The sequence below is a fragment of the Pygoscelis adeliae genome, unplaced genomic scaffold (genome assembly GCF_000699105.1).
Source record: "Pygoscelis adeliae isolate BGI_AS28 unplaced genomic scaffold, ASM69910v1 Scaffold122, whole genome shotgun sequence".
Lineage (NCBI taxonomy): Eukaryota > Metazoa > Chordata > Aves > Sphenisciformes > Spheniscidae > Pygoscelis > Pygoscelis adeliae.
In genome coordinates this window covers 5,417,344-5,434,436 of record NW_008824358.1, presented here as the reverse complement: position 1 = coordinate 5,434,436, position 17,093 = coordinate 5,417,344, and the positions used below count along the sequence as shown (strand labels likewise).

Genomic DNA, 17,093 nt, shown 5'->3' with positions numbered 1-17,093 from the left:
TGAACTGAGAGGAGGAAAAACTGTAAGGAAACCATTTGGTCATCACTGGGCTAAATTGTGACATTAGTGCTAAGAATAGTTAACGATGGGACATTAAGAATTTAATTTTTCAAATTAAGGACAAATGATAGGAATGGAAAAACCTGCATGTTATCATTCCAGTTTTTAAGGGCTGTTGTCTACCCAACCCAATTGCATCCCAATGGGACAGTAATGCTGTCTTGAATCTGAATTTGTGTGACGGAGACGGTTCTGTAACTTTATGCCATAAAGCTGCAGTGTATGTTAGTTGGTGCGTTGCATGAGCTTCTGCGCTGTTCTGCAAAGATGGTCTTGAGCTGATCCAGGCAGATCCCATGGCTGTCCTGCTTGGAATGTTATGGCCAAATTAAAAACCAAAACATTTTTGTTTCACCTTTTTGCTTGTTTTCATATTTTTAGACACTTAGGATCGTTCTTTCTGGCTGAACCCCTTAGTGGCCATTCAGTCTGTGAAAATCCCAGTTGGTCCCTTTGGTCTCTCTAATATTTTGCTTTCAGCCTACTGATCATAGCTGTTGTAGGAGAGTAACTCCACCCTGAGGACAAGGCGCTGTGAAATGGCTCCTTAGCCCCTGTTTGGTCACAGATGAGGCATGTGTATGGATCCCCCAGGGCTCCCACAGCATCTACAAGCCAGAATTCGCTGAGGCCAGTTTTTGGCTAAGTTGGACAGATACTAAAACAAAGAATCGAATGCAAAGAATGATATAAGCTGCTGCTGCTTTTGTCCCAAATACAACGCTAAACACAGCAATAGTGTTGTGTAAAGTCTGTGCTTGTTAAGGTATGCAAGTGCATGCACCACTAAGCTGTTCAGAGTAGGACAGATTTCCTTCTACATGTGTATGTTGTCCAGAAGAATGGAGCCTAAGTAAGGCCCCTGAAAGCTGTGGCAGTACAAAAGGATGTCACTGAATTTCAGTATTGTATGTTTTTCCCCACAATAACAAACTGTGATTCCTATGATGAAAATGTTCTGATATTAATACCTCATTTCTTTTCGATATAGAAATGTTTTAAATTGCATTTGACAGCTAACACTCAGATCAGATTATTTATACATCACTTTGTCAGAATTACAGAAGTTTTTGTCTGAATTCCCCAATGGTTTTAATTTTCAACAGAATTACACTGGTTTGCTCTCTTAAAAAAAAAATGTCTCAACCTTCTGCAGCTTGTAGGGCAGGGAATGGTTCTGTTACGATACTGAACACCTGATGTCCACCAGACCGATTAATCAAAGCTCTGGGGAACGGGCTTTATGCTCAATCTACAGGTAGCAGTTACCAAATGCAGAAAGATGGAAAACTTAACACGCTATGCTTTCTCAAATTGGGCATGAGATACCTCAGAAGGGTACAGATATTGCCAATCTACTTTCCAACAATTAACCTCATCCTGACATTCTTTAATTATCAAAGATTGCCTTAAACATATAAATTAGGTTTGTTATCCCTTCCAAAAGTTGCTCTTTTTTAACTTCTGGTCTCACTGTGTAAAATGTCCGGACCTTTGTTTAATTAAGTTCTTAAATTGTTGGCCTCACTCATCCTATAGCAGTGAGTTCAGGAAGCGTTTCTTTTCTGGGGTCCTCTGACTACACCACCTTTCAGCATCGTAAATGAAGCTTTGAATTGCGATGTTTCAAAGTGGGAACAGCAGTTGCCAGTCTGCTTTCTCCAACCCCTTCGTTATTTCTGTATGGTTTTGCCACGCTTATCTCTCTTCTCAGTTGTTAAAATCTCTCCTCATCCCCTAACTGGTGCTTTCTCCTGCTGTGAGCTGCTCTTGCTTTGCCACGTTCCCCTTGAAATGGGCTGAGCAGTACTGCAAACAGCTGCTGTGCTCCTTATGAGCCGTTTGATAGGTAAGAAAATCAAGCAAGTGAACTGTTTCTGCATCACAAACAGCCACTCGCATAGCTCCTGCTTCTCTGCTAGCTGGGGAATCCCCCAGGAAGCTTTCATGAGGGTGGAGAAAGCGGAGACGAGATCAAGACCAGTGCTCTAAAGCTGTGCTTAGGGGAAGAGGCTGAGGGTGTTCGAGGGTGTTGCTGGGTGGATCTCCTTGGCTAGTTTCTGGTTTTGGCTTTATTACATGGCTGTGCTTTCAATTTATTTCAAAGGTGCCTGGAGCCTTATAAATCTGCATGCACAGTAAGGAAGAGATTCTCTTAACGGTGAATACAGAAATTTGAGTGTAATCATAATGGAGAGAACATTTTGATTTAAATACGTAATGAAGCAACCTTTTCATAAAGATGTCTTCTAGAAATGGAGAATTTTCCTTTATATAGGCATATAGAGCCTTCTGATAGAGGAATACTTTATCTTGGAACACAAAAAAAAAGCAGCCCCCTCCCCAAAATAATAATTTGCCACACGCTGAATAATAGATTAAAACTTAAGAATATACTTTCTGGATTGTTTAAACAATGGTCAAACAGTGTTTACCATGGGAAAAACTGGTAGTTTTCTCCTGCACCCAACTTCTGCAGCGCACAAGCCATATCAGGATGATGGCTATAACTTTCTTCCAACTCAGGCTCATTTGAGCTGTAATGCTCTCCTGCTTCTGCAAGCCCAGCAGCCCAAGAGGTGCTCAACCAGTACAATGTTGCTGACTTAATACTGTCGTTTTCATCTGCTTGCACAGTGTCCTCTGCACTGGGTAAAAAATACTGGGCCTAGAAGCATCAGCAATATCTTTATTTAGGGTCTAGCAACCATCCTGAACTTTTCAAGAAGTTCTGATCCTTCAAATTAAAACAGATAAGCCCGAGGAAGATCTAGATGCAGAGTAAATGCAAGCAGAATGACCTCAGGGAAGAATGTGGTTTTTTGTTACCCCTGGGAATGGCAATGACTTTTGGATTCTGCACACTCTCCTTATTCAGTCTCCAACAACTTCTGGGAGGAATAAAGTAAGGTATCTTCCACAGCCTACGGGGGCAGATCAGTGGGTGCTCCAAAGCACTGCTTATTTCTGATGTGATTATGTACTAACTACAACACCGCCTGTTGAAATATTACGGCTTTTAACTAGCCCTAAGTGTGATAGGCAATACATTGTTTTATCTGGTTCACCTTTATCATCTAAAAGCTATGTGGAGAACTTGTTCCTGATAAGAAAGCCCCTTGAAAACAAATTCATCTACTGAGAAAGTGCTTTAAATACTACAAGATATAAAAGTACAAGTAAGATCTGGAAACACAGGTGCAAAACAAAATGATTTCAAAATTGATGTAGAACTCTAACTTTTTTTTTAAGCCACTTGACAAAGATCTCTATTTCTTGAAATGATGCTATCTTTGTCAACTTAGATGAACCTTCTCCAAGCATTGAACTGTATTTGTTGCTTCTAAATGTGTATTTAATTCCAGCTCTTTTCTAATGCAGCCCAGATATCCAAAATTCTCCACTGAGTAAGTCTAGACAAGAAAGAGATTGCTTTTTCCATCTTTCTGATAAGCTAGGTCAAGTCAGCTAAAATCACACTTAAATTTCTGCTTGCTTTGCCATGTTTTATTCCTTTTCTCTGTGCAAGTCTGTTATTAAATGTTAGCTTATTGGCAACCTCTTTAAAACCATACAGAAAATTGTTACCTGTCAAAAGTCCTTGTGTTTTCCAATTCTAACTACTTCTGTTAGAACAGGCAGCTGTTACAGTATTGATAAGGATTTCTTTTTAAATTGTTAATGCTAAGAAATAAGCAGTAATTGATTATCCATATTATGGTTTTTCTGGCATCGTGGTATTTTTTCATGCCATAAGATGTCTTATCTTTTTCCCCTGGATTTCTTTAATTCTTGTGAATTTTAATTCTTGAAAAACAAACTTCTACATCTTTGTATAAACACCAGTTTTATACAGTAATCTGACTTATCAAAGTTTTTCTTTTGGTGCAAGTTACAGGTGGTAGTGGAATTTAGGTGTCAATAGTATCGAAGTAGACGAAATGATTATTTACTCAGAGGCTAGCAGAAGGCCAGTTCTCCTTTATAAAGGCCATCTTCTTGAAAGAAAAGATTAATGGGTAGACAGTGACCAATTACTTTGAAAACTCAGGCTGAAGGTTTTACTAGTGTTGATGGACAAAAAACATTCCTGAAGCCATTCAGGCTTGAAACTTTAAAATCACTATACTCTCCGTTGCTTTCGCTATCTATTGAGGTTTGACTGCAACACATTACGACCAGTTACCTGTTATCAGGAATCCCACCCATGCAGGCATATGCATATGAAAATAATTGAACAAGTTCTGTTTGTACTCAGGAAACTAAATAGAACATCTGTTCAAGCATGGACTAAACATGCTCAAGTGCAACGTCAGATTTGCTTATGTCATATCATACCGGGTCATGCATTAGAATAGAAGTTTACTCCAGATTAAATTCAGCTTGTAAAAGAAAGCTCAGCCATGTCTTCTCCTTTTCAGATCTGTTTTAAATAGGCTTAAATAATGCCTAGATATGTCCACTCAAAGGCATGAAATTTTTATTCAGGAGTTAGTAAAGACAAATTCAGAGCTTCCCAAAGTAAACATCTCTTCCCAGGAGATACACCTTCATACACTGAATCCTTTATCATCCTATTTAAGAATTTTACTTGTTCCTGTGGATAGCCATCTATGGTCATCACCACTGTCCCTGACCAAGCAAGTACTATTTTTCCCACCTCCTGAAAGATAATGTTTTGACAGTAAGAAATGGAAATAAGAAAGCCATGTAAAAAACCCCCCAACAAACAAAACCAAAACACAACTAACCAAAAAAACCCCACTAAAAACCAAAGCAACAAACAACCCCCCACCTTCTAACTGCAGAATAGTTATGGGGCATTTTTCAGTTAGGTGAAGTTACTTATTTAAGGTATTCAGTATCAGCAACAAATAAGGGTCTACTGAATATCTAGTTCTAAAAATGCCTAATTAAGTGATTGGGATACATTATGCCAGAAAAGGTCTAATTCATTTCTGGGACTCAAGAACTTTTTCTTAGCACTGTACCTTATAAAAGTGTGTGTAACCCATGTTGTTTTCTTAGTAACTTTTTTCAGCTTCAAAGCTACAGGTTTTACCATATAATTATACATAACAAATTAATCATTTCTCCACTATACTTACAACAGAACCAACTTCTAACATGACTTCAGATCAACAAATAAAACCAAATATGAATGAGCATAAATGTATTTTACAATAATTACAAAAAGGTATTTTAGAATAATTACATGTATGCTAAACTACATCATAGTTTGCAATTTGCAAATCCCTCCTGTATTTTTAGTAAAGTTAAAATGTAAATGAAAGAAGATACAAGCAGGATTCTCGTGCGTTTAATATGTTCTTTCAGGTTAAATTTTCTTGTATATTCAATTATGGTAAACAGCTTTCTCTCAAAAACTATTGCTTTTTGGCTGCTATGAAAACAAAACTTAGCAAATTAAAGATGAAAACAGATCAATTTTTGTGAAATATCATGCGTTTTATCCATGAACCTTACATGGCTGATTACCTATTCCATATATTCTTGTTACATACAGAGAGAAGAGATCTTACTAGCCAAGTTCAGATCTTTTGATCTTGTGGATAGAAGCAATTGAACTTTGACAGGTATGTGGCAAACTTCCCTTTGATAAGAACCCTTCAGCTGAAAGGATGCTTAAATCTTGTACGAAATATTATAGAACATAGATGAAAGTCCAGAAAAAATAGCTCAAAAAGCATCACAGACAGAAAATGAGAATAAATATTCTTGATGTATAATGAAAGGAGATGGCCAAGCTCAACTTACATGAAACCCGTGAACAAGATGTAAAAGTTCTTAGTTAACACACACACAGAGGACAAAGGGGTTGCCACGACAGAGTGCTGTACACAAATAGTTGACTATACCACAAAATATCCAGAATGTTTAAGATGCAACCTGGTAAGGTGAACTCAAAAATTACTCTCTCATTGTGGTTTCCACCAGACCAAAAATATCTCATTGTGTGGTCCTATAACGCTATGTTCTCATTGTCCTTGACGATAAGAAAATGGCAAAGTAGCAAGCCTAAACAACATACTGAATTAATTCAAGTCATGGTGGAGACTGGTTTGCTTGGCTGTAGTGCAGCAGATATTTTTCCTTAGTAAAGGATATGCAAAGGAACATAGGCATCATGAGGTGGTACAGTGAAGAATCAAACAGACCACTTTGGTATCTGTGGGAAGCTTTGTTCTTCCTTTAGGACTATTTTGGCACATGCAGAAAGGCAAATACAAACAGTAGCTATCATCTTCCTTTGCCAGCATGAAAAAGAAACGAAGAAAATCACTTGGAAAGAGAATAAAATAAGGAAAATGACAGTTCTGAACTTCAGCTCTTGAACTAGTTTTCCAGCTTGCTAAATTAGCGTCCCATCATTGGAGATGCTCAAGAAACGTCTTGGACCTTTAAAAAGTGTGTGTCTGTAATGCTGAGATCCTTTAGAGATGTTCTAGGGTTAGAAAAGGTGACTCGGTAACCCAAACTTCAAACATGAAAATAAAATACAGATAAGAGCATTTCCATTATATACTAAGTAATCTGAAGCAGGAATTGGGTTTGAAAACAGAAAAAAGTGTTGGTCGAGAGAAAATTACCTTGAGTAAACACTTGGAGAAAGGAGGAACACACAACCTTTCTCAGCAGGCTAAAGAACTAGAATGCAGTAGTTCGGGATGAAATAACTGCAGACCTGCTCAAAGCAAACACATTGAGAACATCGCTATAATTCTTTCATGGAAGTATGGGAGAAAGAATCTAGCCACAAAGTGGCAATGGTATCGCTATAAAATTATTGAAGAAGGGTGCTAAAAGTAGCTGCCAGGATGCTCTTACGCTGCTGTTACTGCTAGGGAAACTTTCCGTATCGCTGCAACTCTGTAGACCACAATTCATTGACAGCAGGTATTGAAACAGGGAACGAAAGCCAGCCCGTGCTCCCACAAATCATGTTTTATGCTATCCGATGCTACTGAATGCAACAGATGACAGCTATCATTCCTTGTAGGGTTTACTGACTTTTAGGATGCTTATGTCCGAGTGTTTGCAACAGATACAGGGAATTCCTTGAAGAGATAAATAAATACTCTGTGCGTTTTAATGGCGTGCCAAGTATACTGGGATGCCCAGTCAGGATCAGACATAAGCATGTTCTTCCCCTTTGCTATCTGGTGGTGTTCCCGATTGCATTATGAAAAAGACCTCCGGCCTAGGGAGTGAAATTCTGAAGGAGGACAGATGGCTGGAAGTTTGGACTTTCTTCAGGCCATATGCCTTCCGAATACATTTGCTATGTTTTGTCTGTCAAAACATTAGCCGCCTCAGAGCTACTAAGCAAACGGGCTTTACAATCAACAAATCAAACCCAAAAGTATGACAGTCGATGTGACTACTGCATGATCCCATTTTTCTTGAATAAGGAGCCATGAGAACTGCTAATGGGTTTACTTAAACTTGAAGTCTAGTGTTTGCCTGCATAATCACAATTCAGGAAGCTAAGGTAAATACAACTTTCGGAAGCTTGCCTGAATTTAGGAGACTTAGCGCGATTAGCATATGGTATGAATCTTTAGCTGCAACGTACTGAGCATATTCCTGCAGGGGCCAGAATAATGGAAAAGCAGTAAGTAACTAAAGGAAGTAAAGCAGCTGCTAGTATTTATGCTTGTGATGGATGTTCACAGTAAAATGGTCAGACAGAGCAGAGAATATCTATCCAAGGTCTTGACATGACACTCACAGCTGTGCAAATAGCACAGATGGGAAGATGATTCAGAGTGGCCAAATTTTGAAAATGCCCAAAAACAGGCCCTCAGGCCCTCAAAACAAGATGGTTTTTGTGACCTCCCCTCTGGTCCCTCAAGGCTATTAAAGAGATGCTCCAAAAAGGGCTCTTTGCAGCAAAATGCAGTGGTTTCACAGCTTAGCAGCTTGAACAATTGGTTCAGGATGGGCTGATGAAAGATGATCTCTGCATGATGTACCCAAATGTACAAGAAATTAATTGGCGTCTATGACCACTCAGTACAAAGAGCTGTGAAAATGTCAGCTTGTATCCTTCTGTGGATTCTCTTAGACCTGCAAAATTCCTCCGGCTTTTCCAAGTAATTAGTATTCAAATGGCATGTGTAACCAGGTCAGTCTCTTAGGGTGGCTACTGCTGGCAACAAGTATTCTCCACTTGCTGAAGTACTGCAGCAAACATATGTACATATAAACTGTGCCTGAGTAAGCACTTTGATGAACTGAACTAATGACATCCTAAAACAGATAACTAGACCTTATTTTTTCCTACCACAGCCTCTCTCCTCATCCTTTCCTCAAACTAAACAGGTCTTGTGTTGTTGAGAGGAACAACTCTGGAACTAAACTTGTCACAACTCGGGCTCTTTTAAAAGCAGTCCTGAAAGCATTACTCCTTAAATGCAAGAAGTGGGAAAACTTGGGATGCTCCACAGGTGATATTTTACAAAAGGCTCCCCAAAACATCTCTGGTGCCAGCCTAAGAAACTATTTATAGGTATGTTTTAGGTTATGCCTGCATTAGCAAATAGTGTGGACCCATAGAAGCAGATTAGACGTTGGCACAGAGGCTCCAATGTCCCAGTACATGCATTTTTGAGGGTCTCTGGGCTCTTTCTAGTCTGGTCCTGGAGCCTGAACACTTGTTAATGACTGTGGCACTCCTGCAGTGCATTTCAGGTTTAGTTTCATCTGAACGGGATCTGGTTTGCATGTTCCAAGACCACTCAGTGGAGCAAATCAGAGCACATTAAGTGGAGCTCATTAGGAGGTGTATTTCAGAAGTGCAGTCTGCACCCCAGCCAAAATGTCAACGAAGAGCACCCTGCTGGAGGCACACCCAGACTCTCTAACCTGAACTGGTTCTGCAAAGGGCCAGGCTGGGTGCACCTGCACTTACCCAATTTTTATGTCCTTTATATGCTAGTTGCACATCCCTAACATATATATATACATGTGTATATATATATAATATAAAGTGATTTCTGTATGGAAAAACAAAACATCATGACTGCTCCCCCTTGTCCTTCTCTCCTTAAAAAAAAAAAAAGGAATTAGGCTTATTTAACTTATTTACACTGATTTAACTTCTTGAGGTAAAAGCCTAGATTGAGTATGGTAAGTTACTTTGAAAAGTACTGGAAAATTAAACACCCCCCCCCAACTCCTATCAGTGAAGAGATCCCTAAAATGATTTTGCAAGGGAAAAATAACCACAGCACAGAAAACAAGTTAATTCCTTTCCTCCCCCCACAGAAAAGGAAAAAAAAGCAACCACCGTCCACCAAGTCTAGGCAGAACTATCTGAAAAATGTGTCTCTCTTCCATATAAGAAAGCATTGATATCTTTTATTACAACTTCTCTCCTCCCTGTATTTTACAGTCACAGTAGCACAAAGGGTTATAAAGAGACTAGAGAAATATAGGAAGCTAATCTAGCTGAGGAGCAAAAAAGTTTGCTTACTTTATTGCTTGTATTGCCAGCATGATAGAAAGGCAAAAAAAAGTTCTTTTCCCTTCTCAAGTTTACAGGTTATTTGGTACCTTTGCTTGGTCTTTTTTTCATTCAAGTGTCATTAGCATTCTAGGAAAAGCTGGTAGTTTCTTGCAGACTAGATTTGACAAAATTGAATTAATTGGGTGATTTTCTTTTGACTTCAATAGGAGCAGACACAAATCACGGAGAGCCTAACAACATAGTAGAAATACAATTCAGTCTTGTACGCAGGCAACAGAGCGCAGCTATTTATGTTTTTTTTTTATCAGGCAAAAAGTGTCTGTGAATATTAGCTAACTTGGTAATTTGCTTCAAAATATTTCTTACTCTGTTTTTTGCTTTTCCTAATTTGAGTGATACTCTCTCAATGACAGGTCAGAACATCTGAGTGGCTTCCTGAAAGCGCTGGCAGGTGCCACATACGGGAATCTACCTTAGTGACCAATTCAGCAGCCCTTTGAGTTAAAGGCAAATTTAGAAGTGACAGCGAAGTGGGAGCTGTGATTATACAGAGACGGGGAGAGGGGGGATTAGTTAAGGTCATGAACTTGGAATTTAAGATACAGTTAAAGTGTTTTAAGTTGAAGCACAAAAGTCAGTGCTCTGTACATTTTCTACATAAGAGATCTTCTTCCAGAATAACCTCCCCTCACCTTTTCATCAGTTTTGGGGGTTCCTGGCACTTACTGCTCACGTGCAGTATCTCAAGAATTTCCCAGGAAGTTCTTGCTACCCACGCTTCTAACATCACCACAGTTATACAAGAACATGTTTCTGATCACTAGTAGTTATAAAAATGATGTATATCGTAGGAAACTGCAGTCATTTCCATGGAGTTGTCTTCTGCAAGGCGGCAGGTTGATAGCAAAGCACGCTATGTGTGCTATTCATGTGCTATGTTGTCTCTAATAAATAACAGCATGCATTGCAGACTGATAAATACTGTAATTGTCACTTGTTTTCTTCAGGTCAGAAGTTAAGAAGGTATTAAGTATCTTTTGTAACTCAGGCATATGGCCATGTTTTGGTAGATTAAGAAGTGCAGGGAATCATGCGCCTCTTTCCTGTCAATAGAAACAGGATCTGGCCACACTGCATCATGCTGTTACCTAACGATGAAGCTCAGCGCATCGCTGAAGCCTCCTGAAGTCCAACAGGACTACTGTCACTTATGCATGTTTATTCCAAGCGCAGAAACCAACATGAGCGTGTTTGGCCTATCGTACCCTCGCTATTCAACGTTTAAAAAGGGAGTGGACATTTGTATTAAAACAGAAGGCCCCTCATACTCTACTATGATGTCAGTAATACAGCTCCTCAGAGCACGTTATTGTTTTAAACAGAGGTCTCCACACTTTCACATTGGTTATAAAATACTTAGTGCTGCTGGACTGGAAGGAAAATGTCATACATCTGCAAACAATTAGAAGGAGCTGGACTTCATATTTGATTTACTAAACAATAAAACAAGCTTAAGTGTGACTATATGTGTAAGTTACACTCCCTAGGAGCCTCAAGCAGTTATCATAGCAAAGTCTTTTAACCATAATTAAATAAATCCACAGTGGGACCATTGCTGATCAAGATTATCTTTTATAAGATATTTTCAGCAGTGAAAAGCATGAAGATCATGAAGTTGAATGCATGCTTTAAGTGCTCCAAAAGTCTTTTATCCTTTCTTTCAAGCACACTGTCCACTACCCTTTTCCCAGCTGGAATTCATTCAGTACAATGCATTTCAGCTTTTAAACACTAATATTTCCGTGCTTTCTGCATTTAGCCTGAAATTTTGGCATGAGGAAAGTAGTAGCAAAACTCTGATTCAGTCAAGCCCAAGATTTCACCGTAGTTTGCGTGTCTGCTAGTTAAAAAGTTCTGGTACTATAACAACAGTTAGATGTTGTTATAAATTAACCAAAAATTTGTGAATTGCATATAAGTATTTAGTTGCAAGTTTCAGGAAGCCAGAGCATGGAGTAAAATAATAGTAATGTATCACCACCAATCTTCTCCTCAACAAAACAAAAACCTCAACTCAACCAGTTGTCAGTCTCTAAGTTAACCCTAACTCCCAACCTTTATTTGGAATAGAAGGTATTGGTACTACACGCTGTTAAACTCTCCTATGCTATCCCTGATTTATACACCTAAAGCCATTGTAGCAAAAGTGATGTTCATGTTTGGAAGTTTTCCAGCGTTACTTGCATTTTTTTATCAAACAAAACTGTTGTTACACGCTGAAGTTGAAGCAGTTTATTGCAATTCACCAGCAAAGATGAGCGCCAGCCACAGTAACGCAGCATCACCTGAAGGAGGGAGTGCCGGATCAAACACAGGACTCCGGTATTCTCTTCCTGGTTCTGCTGCTACTACTTTGCTAAGTTAAACTAAGGAGAAAAACATTTGCCATCCTTGGCATTGATTCTCCCTTGATAACCTTAAGTGAACGCTCAGGGTTAAGGGGGATCATGGTACTGACCTCCTGCGGTAGGTTCTTGACATTCTTGAATGAGAGTGACAGAAATGTTGAACATTAGCAGATAAGCCAGAAATGCAACTCTGAGGCTTTGCCTACAAAAATAACTTATCCAGCCTCCATGATGATTACTATGCTTCAGAATGACAGGGAATTTACTTACTAGTGATAAATAATGTTCTGTATACATGAATACCAGAGAGAAAGGAACTACCACTGTATATTACAGCTTGCCCTGATTATAGTCACTCAAGTACTATTTTATATGATTATACTGTTGTGGGCCACAAAGTGGAAAAGATGAACCATGGGGTCAAGTTTTGCCCTCTGTTTGCGCGGGTATCCCACTAACGTGCTTGAAAACCAAGTTTACGGACAAGGAGTAGAATATATTTTTATGAAAGAAAACAAAACAGTGGACAAAACATTTGTTACTTCAGCAAGTATAAGAGTAAACTATTTATATAAAATAATAAATGAAACAGTCTTAGTTTACAGTAGTGCTTGTGAGCCTGGTTCCTGAATGCATACAATTAACATTGCTAATACCCTGAGAATTTTGGCACTGTGTGCGGTGGATGTACACTCAGATGAAAGCTCTTCATTGCCATAGTTTCAGAGACTGGCTAGACTATGACTGGAAGTAAGCTGGCAGGGTCTATGTAGAACTACTTCCACAGAGATCAGAAGAGCACAAGCTGTTCGGATGTTTGGTTCCTACTGCTTGATCATACATAATAAAAACACTGTATTCTTCTGCATTACAATCTGGTCTAAGCAAAAGTTCACGTGGTGGTTAATTTTTGTTCCATTCAGCATTCACTTACTGGAAAAAATATATAGTTTTGCAAATCTTTAGAAACCATCTATAATATGACTTGCTATGTTGCCTACTTTTTTCAAAGCACCTTCTCTCCCGGGCATACTTAATACAATACAAAATCTTCGACTGAAGTTGCTTACTTGCATTAAGGGGTTTTTTGAGGATCTACAGACAACAGAATTAATTCTACTTGTTAGCCTGAAATAGACGGAACAGCCTGTAAGGCTGCAACAAACTGCAAGTTCTGTTACCTCAAACAATAACAACATGCATGTATTTTATTTACGTATCTTAAAGAAGCATATACGTGTCCAGTTTAACGGTGCAACAATATATGCTATTAAACACAAGAGTTATAGGCTGTCATTTTCTAGGCATTAGATTTGTTATCACATACGCTCCAATTATACTGAAAGTAAAACATACAGCAGCTTGCTTACCTTGGCACACATTGTGATCACTTTGCTCATACCCAGCTGCACACTGAATTTGATGAGTTGGGTTTGGAGGGGCACGGTGAGGATCAGCTGGAGTCCGTCGAATGACATTGTTTCGACCACTAGTGGATTCAGCTGCTGCTGCTTCTTCGCGCTCATTTACAATAATTTGTGCTGTTCTAGGTAGACAGAGGTATCCTCCATAGTGGTTAACACATTTCATCCCACCTTTACATGCATCTGGGACTATTTCACATTCATCAATATCTGTGGTTAGCAACAACACAAGTCATGCTTTTAACAGTCGAACCTTCTGCAACAGCCATTAATACAAATAACACAATGAGACATGCAAGCACACCTCCTTGTCCAAGACAGGGGTGCGTAACGATAATACTTAAAGAATACCAACGGCAAGTCTGTCTTTGAAAGTTATTTACTGTACCTTTGCACCGTTGCCTAATAGGATCCCATTCATAGCCGTCTGTGCATTGCTATAGAGGAAAAAAAAAAGATTTAAAAATTAGGCTACTCAGGATTCTTTATTTTGGAAAAATAATCAAGCATATTTCAATGAACTCAAAGTTTGACACTAAGGGAAATGCAATGTTTGCATACCTCGGTAAGCTAGAAAAATGGGTATTGGTACAGCATTGCTGTGCAGGAACAACAACAAGTATATACAGAGAGCGCCTCTATCTTGGGAAGTTCCTAAGGCATCGTTTGTTGTGAGTACGTAGGTTTTATTGGGGCTGGGGAACAAAGTGAGAAAAGCATTGCTTTCTCCTTGCCTTGTTCCTACATGCTGTTTTAAAGCATCTGTCAGTGGCTGAATCCTGGAATAAATGAACCTCTGGACTGACCCAGCTGACCAGTATGAAAATCTTCTTATGAAAAAGAGCAGTGAGTTTTTCTGAATTTTTTGATCTTGCTCACTGCCTTCCAACAGGGGAACATCTTTCATTCCTGGGGCCGGTTTCCCAGGGGGACCGATGGGCCTCTCTGCCCCTGTACTTCATCCTCTCTCCCATTAGCACTCTAGCAATGGGGAAGGATCCCATGACAGCTGGAAATTCATTCACATGCTTTTTAATCACATGACTCCAGGAACTGCAGTCTAGGAAGAACAATTTATATTGTGAGACAATAAACGGTTAGAGTTTATAAAAGCAGGACTACTTACATAAGAAAGACTTTGCAAAATTCAAACAAGATTATACTCAGCAACTATTAATATCAATGCAGATTAGTAACTTCAGGAAGGATTTTAAATATTCTGCCCTGCGGTTAGGTAGGTATCTTCATTACTCCTCTGCCCAAAAGCATTAAAGTGTCTACAGTGCAGTAATTTTAATTGCAGGTGACAGTTACAGAAACCGATTAGCAAAGCATCACAATGCTACCAACTGCAGCAGACACATTTAAAATATCAATTAATCAACTGAGCTGGACTATGTAGGTGCACATGCATGCTATGCTGCTTAGGATATTACTTTAATGGCCCTACAGAAAAAAAGAATTGAGTCGGCTAATGTAATTAGTCACAGTCAAGCAAGCTAAATCTTGTTGCAGCTCCTCTGCTGCAGAGGAACTGTACAAGTGCCAAATTTGACCTTCCGATGCCGAGATCCACTTGTTCCATGTACTATCCTCAAGTTATTTTGAGGAACTCGTTACTAACGGACACTGACTCAGCATTAGGATTGAAAATATTTTCTTCATTTGCAGGTGACACCAGCGATCTGCCAAATGTAGCAGCGAGTTGTAACTTTGGAGGCTTTTTCTTCCAAAGGGGTAAGTGGACAGCAAATTGTATTACAGTTCTCAATCTCTAAAGGAATGACTACATGCTGAGTTGACAACACCAAAGTTACTGTAGCTATGAAAACGCAAACCCAAAGGAAAACAGCTAATTCATGCATTTACTGAATCACCCAATTCCTGTTAATGCACAACAGAAGTACTGTCTATTTAACTGTAAGGAGCCAAGTCCATCTATTATTGCAGCTGAAGGGACTTCTACAAGAGAAAAGGATTTGGCCCTAAATGAACACAATGTACGCATGAGAAACAGTAGCATCCTAAGAGTAAAGTTTCCAAACGCTAAGTTTCTTTGTTAAGTAGTTTTACATGATCAGAGTCTAACGATCATCGAAGCACCTAAATGCTAAGACCTCTTTGAAAAGGGAGTATAGGAACCCAAGCCATATGTGCATGCTAGAAATTTTCTATTTGTATAAGCAGACCTGCATAGGCTTATCAGAAAATGCTACTTAATTTTTTAAAAAGAACATGTAATAAATGTGGAAAAGGAGGGGGGTGGGATCCCTGCATCCGTCTGGATTTTCAAAAGGTACTTAGATCTTCAGTTTCCACTTATATATAGGGACTTAAAAATCACAGGAGCCTCTAAATAGAAGTACTCCCAACCTTCAAAAAATCTATTGCTTCTAAAGCCCAGTGTTAAAGTATTTTATGACTGACTTCCTGATGCTCACTTGAGGCTTTTCTTTGATAAGGTCCAACTCTGCAATATTTACTTGCTTGAGCCATCCCACTGACTTCAGTGGGATTACTTGTATAAGACACAATCTCAGTCTTTGGCTGTGGTTCTCTAACTTTTTGCATGTGTGCAGAATTTTCTGCTTGTGTGGCATTGCGCTAATGTCTGTACACATATTCAGAGGTCCACCCATATGAAGCAAGTTGCAGGGATTACAACTGTAATCAGATGTGAAAATGCGGGTTTTTCCCCAGCCCAAGCCGATGTAATTGCCACTCCTTCCATGACATGCATTCTGCAAGCCAAAGACTGAACACAAGCAGATTAAAAAAAAAAAAAAAAGCCTTACAAAAAGGCCTTTAAATCTCTTACCCTGTCACTTGGTTACAAGCAGAACCTATTTCCAGTATTCTTGTACAATTTTATCAAGCCATGCAAAACCACTGCTCCAAACCAGCTCAGAAACTAACAGTCCCATGATCACTCCAGGACTTAGATGCTTCATTAAGAGTGCTGAATTTTGAAGTGCTTACATTTTGTTAAAAACAGCTTGAAATATCCAAAAGAAAACACACAAGAATGTTTGACCTAATTATCTGTCAAATTCCATATATTTCAAATGAAGGTCCTAGGGACCCTGTTTTTAATGAAAATGGATTAAAAAACTATTAAAACCTCATAATTTTGTTCAGCTCATCAAGCTCAGTACATAGATAAGCTTTTCAGAACAGGCAGTTGTAGTCTATTTTGCTCAATTTTGTCAACTTCAACTTTAAAACACTGTTGCAGTGCAGGAACAGCTTATTTTATGGTTAACATTCGAACTCAAAGAACTTTGTATTGCATGCTATACATTGGCAAGAAATTTGGTTTTTCTTAAGGGTCATTTAGAAAAGAATCCCTGCAAAGCAGTAATTATCTCAAACTCTATTAAACCTTACCGTGTACGTTATGGTTTCCTCAGTTTCCTGCGAATGTACTGTAATAAGAATGAGAGCGGCCAAGAACATAGCTGTCAACATGGTGAACCTTGAAAGAAAGAAAGAAAAATAAAACGGGAATATTTTTAGCGCTCCCCTTCGCTGGAGGACGCAGTCAGCACCTCCGGGACCGGGTCCTGCCCCGGCTGCCACCGCAGGGCGCCCGCCCAGCCCCTACCTGGGTGAAGGGGCCGGGACGCTGCCCCTTTTCTCCTGCAAGAAGAGGGTGAGGTTTGGCTGTGCTTCCAGTCCGCTGTATTTTATCCAGCTGGGGGAGGGGGG

The 17,093-nt window shown here is 39.3% G+C and overlaps 1 protein-coding gene across 1 annotated transcript in view; it reads right to left on the bottom strand.

The window, feature by feature from the left end:
* EFEMP1 (EGF containing fibulin-like extracellular matrix protein 1) overlaps positions 1-17,001 on the bottom strand; it is a 49,588-nt gene extending 32,587 nt beyond the window's left edge. Inside the window, exons 1-4 of the mRNA XM_009319588.1 lie at positions 16,990-17,001; positions 16,773-16,860; positions 13,774-13,822; positions 13,332-13,595 (exon numbers count right to left, since the gene is read on the bottom strand). Of these exons, the coding sequence (XP_009317863.1) occupies positions 13,332-13,595; positions 13,774-13,822; positions 16,773-16,853 (394 nt within the window). The 5' untranslated portion in view covers positions 16,854-16,860; positions 16,990-17,001. The remainder of the gene's footprint in view (positions 1-13,331; positions 13,596-13,773; positions 13,823-16,772; positions 16,861-16,989) is intronic.
* Positions 17,002-17,093: the final 92 nt, after the last annotated feature.